Here is a 6,000-nt window from a genome sequence, read left to right on the forward strand (position 1 = left end):
ATTTTCAAGATTCTTTGAAGAACAGAAAGTTCAAAAGAAATCATTCTAAATGTCTTTACTCCCCTTTTGATCAATTTAATGTATCCTTGTTGAATCAAAGCATTACTTTAAGTCATAAGGGTTTGCAACGACATGAAGGTGAATAAATAGTGACAGAATATTAATTCATAGCGATAACTATCAAGAACTTGTTTGGGTACTTCCTCTAAGCAATGCTGTTGTGCTCTTGAGTAAGCTGTCAGCTCCAGGGGCCGCCTCGCTGCAATGAGGCCTGTGTGTCAGACAAGCAAAAGCTATGCCACACATGTGCTGACTTTGCTGTGACAAGAATTCTTGTGTAATCCTGGCATAGCTAATTGCTTGAAGTGGATTTTAGAACAGTTAACAAGCTCAACCTATACACCAGTCTGATGGAATCCTGTCAGATAAATTATACGCTAAACATGCTTTACAAATGTTGGTACAGTAAACACCCACACAAACACTTTTAATCTTGAGCATTAGTGCTGTCCTTTAGCACAGATGGCTTGTTCCCTTTGGGATAAACCAAGAGGGCACAATAAGAGCAGGGCCATCAGTAATTAATCTGAAGGAAGCTCAATGAGCTGAAGCTGCCACATGAAGCTCATAGACCGCAGATGTGTCTTATACAAAAACCACAGGGTCGCACACACAAAATTCAATCCACATACTGCGGATTTCAGCTGTGCCCCAAAGCTCTTCGGTTTACCTTTTACCAGGGCGCCACTCATTACTCATAGTCGCCGAAGCTATCTACACTCAGCACAATCTCAGTGATGGTGGAATAGTGAGAGCAGATCACAAAATGCTTTCAAATATCCACCTCAATTGCTGATCAAAGATACACACTAAGAGCTGTCAAAACAGTCTGGTGTCCTGCAAATGTACTAGTGTAAATTAAAGGTTATGTCTATGGGGGGTGTTTTCAAAAAAAAACTTATTTGAAGAAAATAAATGGGGGGAAATTTGTGCTACCTTGTAAAAAATATGCTGTTTAAATGTGTGTAAAAAAAATAAAAATAAAAATGGCAACTGTGTTTTATATGGAAAACATTTCATTATGCAATGGCATATTGATTTAAATGTGTACTTCACCGCTGCCCAAATGGGGTTTCAATAAAACTTAGCTGCTCTACAGTAGAAAGGCAAAAAAAAAATAGAGAAAAAAGGCTGTTGTCCTCCCTTTTGCCAAATAGGTACCTAATTTTCTTACCAAATAGGTAAGAAACCTTCTATACCGATAATGCACTGGGCATGTTGACATCCAAGGCCACTCCCACCAGTCTGCTATGCATTAGTAGGAAATAGTTTTTAGCAAACCTTTAGTTAAAATGGTGTCGACTTGTATTGTTCCTGGTTGTAAGAATTAAAAGAGTAAACATTTAACAGGAGAGAGTTGCTTTCGGTTTTCAGTGAAGGATCCAGCACGTTGTAGGCAGTGGCTAAAGGCTTCAAAGAATCGTAAATACAGAGAGAACGCTGCAAAGAAAACCTCTGTGTTTGTAGTCAGCATTTCAAACTGGATGACCACGATTCCACAAACACAGTGTTTTAGGCCAAACGGAGGGGAAAAACTGAAAGAAACTGCTGTTCTGTTAAATTTTTTTGCATCATCCGCCAGACTTTTGCTAACAAATTAACATGAATTTATTAATTGATGCTGAAGTAGGCTACTCCAAGGCCATTTTACTGTAGTTGCAGAAAGCGAATGTGGTGTAATATGCTGATATGGAGAAGGGTCAAATGTACACTTTAGCTGATAGATTATAGTGTAGCCATCATTATGCAAAGATATTCGACCACTCCATGCCACGATTGACCAATCAGAATCAAGTATTCCAGTGTGCCATGCAGTAAGGTGATGATACGGTATACTAATCCAGGTTTGCGGTACTCTTTGCAGTATTTTTTTAATATCTTAGCACATGTCGTGGTAGTTGTTGACTTTAAAATACGATACTGTGCAAATAAAAACAGTGTTGAAACATCAGTGGCCTGGCTTGCTAAACTAGCTGATGCAATGACCTATGGAGATGGAGCCTGAGAACTGTGTGTGTATGTGCGGTGGAAGTATTAACTTTTAAGAGGCTAAATTTAAACCCTGGAATGCAGAAGGCTTCCAGAACAACATAAACTCCAAATAAGCCCACTGCTACTGTACTGGCCAACTCTACATCTGGATTTATAGAAGTGTGCCCAAACAACACTGTCAAGTCTCATTTGGCCAACACTGCACATTGGACAATGAATTTCTTGCCATTTCTCTTAAGAGATGGGTAACCTGTGGAGGCCCTATGAAACTGTTTTTGATTTATTGTTTCTTTGTGACTTTACTATTTAATTTATAGTAATTATGTTTTCCCCTGAGAAATTAATCTCCACTTATTCATTATAGTTTAACCATGCTGCCAGTTATTGATGTCATTCAGAGTAAATTGCCTTGATTGTCTGAGCAAACTATTCGCTACCAAAAATAAGCTAAAGAGAAGGGATTACATCCTGATGCATAAAATGACCAGCAAATGGGGTGTGAAACCCATGCAACTGCTAGTATTTTGTGTGCATGCAGTGTACACAGCCAACCAACAGCAAAGACAGAATTGGGGCACCTTTCACAGACATCTAGAGTGCATTAATGTCCCCTATTTAGTGAGATTGTAACCTTCACTGCCAGAGTTCTCACTTTAACGCTTTAACAGGGAAGTGAGATGTCACACACCTGCCTAATGCAAGATGCAATAACAGACTGCAGTAAATTGGTGTGATGGATTTGATTGATGTTGCATATGCAAATGATAGATGATAAATATCAACCATGCTAACACAAATTCTTCAAAACCATAACTCGATACAACATATTTTACACACTTTATATAAAAATTCTAACTGGGGCCCCAAACAGTTTTTTTTTATATATATATACATGCATGCATTATTTAAAGCACTGTGTCCTAACCTAAACTGTGAATTGTCTTAATAGGCTACTCCTAATTTACTATTTCATGAATGCTGTGTCCCTGCAGCACTCCCATTCAGGAACATTACCAAAGCCACATCAGAAACTGTTCTGATTTCAAAATATAGCAATTTGGCAAGTACTCTCAGAATGCCCTTTTGTCCATGTCTACCAAGTTTTGTGAAGTTTGGATATTTTGACATTGTTCTCACAAGATTCCCTGCCAATCATTCATAATGGGCCAAATTCTCTCAAAAAAGTATCAGTCCACATATGCTAAATTAATAAATGAACCAAAGTTCTTATGTCAGAAGTGTCTGTAGCTTTATTATTTGTGTCGATCAGACGAATAGCCTAGAATGAGAAAAGTTTGTTTTGTAAAGATTTTTTTAAAGATTTTTTTTTCTTGCAGAAATGGAAAAACCATATGACATTTAGATTTATGGACAGAAGGGTTCTGGTGCAAAAATATAAATTAGCTTAGCCTTGTGAATGGTTATCACAACGGTTGGTACAATGCCTCATCTAGACCCCTTGTATTGATATGGCGAATTTTATAATGATCAGCAGTCCACAGTTTAAGATATTAGTTGCTGAAATTGAAAAGTAGATTTTTCAGAATATTTAACATGTTGTTAAAAAATAATAAACGGACAAATATATCATTAATTGCATCGCAAACTATGTATATGCACTGTTCATTTACACTACAAACAATTAATACTATGGCAGAGTGTATGAGTTTCAGAAAGGCAGTGTCATCTCAAATCAAACTTATCATGTGAAAATGCTATTCGTGCATACTGCAAAATGGCGTAGAAGTACAGAACGCCAAATAGGACACACGGTGATACCTACACTTGAATGCCTGAGTAGAGATTTGTGACTATCCCAACAAGTATCGGATCTTTGTGATTTAAAATGTATATTTTGCCCAAACAGTTTTAGTGCAGAAAAATGATAATAAAGAAGAAAATTATGAGTGTAGCCTATTTGTAACAACCTCTAAAGTATACTAAGCAGTCAAGACACCTATACTCAACCGCCTCTTCATTTTCATAACTAACTAACAAAGTGTGACAAGTAATTTACACCACAGATTCCTATCCTATCATATCGTTTACACAGGTAACTGCCATGCGTCATGGCATCTATGTAACCTATCTGCGCTGAACCACAGAAATAGAAAAGTCCTAAAGAAGGTGAGAGGATCGTATCAAATGTAATCGCATGCGGGAGAACACACAAACAGAACACTTCTTTATGGAGTGAAAAATACTGCAGAATTTAAGATCGGCAACCAGTGCACGAGCGCCAAATGGATTAATTTAGTAATCGCGCGCTCATTAACTCCTCTGTTGTAGCGTTCTAGACCATTACAACACAACAAAACACATATTTATATCTTCTTAGACAGACATGCACATCTCCCTCTCGCTAAAATTAAAGTGGCATAAACATCATTTGTCCTTGCACCTGCCTGATGCTCATTGAATTCCCATTCACGTGCGTTGACTACAGGTGCGTCGCGAGCGAAAACTCGCACCTGACTCAAGTTCCAAAAAAGGAATAATACTTTAAATAGCTGCTAATATGACACCTTGCTATAATATATGCATAAGGATGGAAAATAAATCAATATGACCACTGAGAAAAGCCCAACAGCGTTGCTTTAAACCCGGAGTACAAGCCAACATTTTTGATGTCTCAGCATTACACTGTCTTTATCGTAATTAATCATCAACAATGCGCAAAAAAACAAAACAAAACAAAAAATCTATATTGCATTTGCAAAAAAAAGACCGTGTTTTACTTACAGTTCGTAAGAACTGGACCTCATCTTCCCCTTCACCACCTTCGGCCATGGCTGTAGAAGAGCCTGCCTAGACTCCGAAAGCCACCACTGACAGCAGGCAGCGGAGCGGTGCTTCTCCTGTCCTGCCGATATTAGCATAGCGCTCCATCCACAGCCATATAAGGGAGAGCGGGCAAGCCCACTGCCGCTGCTGTCACTCAGTGTCTCAATGCCACCACGAGGACGAGCGCATCTGCATCACCTGCGGTCTTCCAGTCAATCGGAAAATATGGGGGGGTTAAGTTAAGTCAGCATGCAAAAATACTCTCCATGCTGCAATATTAAACGTATCTTAAAAGCAGATGAATGTGAGAAGGAATGATGCTGTATAAGGTTTTTTTTTCTTCTTTTTTTTTTCTTAATTTAAGCCACTGGGACGGTGTTATAAACACACCAAACAAAGAAATAATTGCATTATACTTTGATAAAGCTTACCAAAATCTATGCCGATACGACCATAAAGAAATAATGTTATTTCTGCTATATTTCTAATGCACTTTGGTAGCTAAAAAAATTTTAATAAAAAATTAATCATCAATTTTAAAGGTAGCCTACTTAATTGCCATAATTATTTTACATAACATAGGCTATAATATTGTCAAAGCATTAATGAAAAATAAGAGCAGGAAAATAACAAATAATCATGACATGCAAAATATAAAATTGAATAATATTTTTGTTTTCAATTTCAAATTTAGACCTATTGAAATTGGTATAATTAGGCTACATACAATAATCTATACAGCGTTATTAGCCAAGTACACACACACCATAAAAAAATAAAATAGGCTACTAGCTAATACAGGTTCAGTCAACTCAAAAAAAAAAAAAAAAGATACAATGGAATAAATTGACATTCAAACAGACATTAATGACTGTATCTTAAATATGAGATGCTGATTTTATATGAATGCTTGCCTATGACAGACAGGGCATAATACTAAGTAGGCTACTTGTTTACACGCGTCACATTCACGGTCGTCTTGGGTCACTTGGGTCTCTAGATTAAATTCTGGGGTAACAGCGCTCTCTGGCGGCCAACTCTGAACTGCAGTCACTGGATTCACAGCGCAGCTCTTCAAGAGGCTGTCGTGACACGCTATCAGTCATTTCCCCCTGCTAGATCATGCCTCCAAACACACACATTTCTAAATATTATACCTTTTTT

At 37.6% G+C, this 6,000-nt stretch overlaps 1 protein-coding gene across 4 annotated transcripts in view; it reads right to left on the reverse strand.

The window, feature by feature from the left end:
* The window catches only part of ryr3 (ryanodine receptor 3), an 87,529-nt gene extending 82,599 nt beyond the window's left edge, over nucleotides 1-4,930 (reverse strand). For all 4 annotated transcript variants that reach the window (XM_082147425.1, XM_082147426.1, XM_082147424.1 and 1 more), the window contains exon 1: nucleotides 4,795-4,930. In XM_082147425.1, the coding sequence (XP_082003551.1) occupies nucleotides 4,795-4,842 (48 nt within the window). In that variant the 5' untranslated portion in view covers nucleotides 4,843-4,930. The remainder of the gene's footprint in view (nucleotides 1-4,794) is intronic.
* Nucleotides 4,931-6,000: the final 1,070 nt, after the last annotated feature.

This window comes from Leuciscus leuciscus, assembly GCF_965113295.1.
Source record: "Leuciscus leuciscus genome assembly, chromosome: 19".
Lineage (NCBI taxonomy): Eukaryota > Metazoa > Chordata > Actinopteri > Cypriniformes > Leuciscidae > Leuciscus > Leuciscus leuciscus.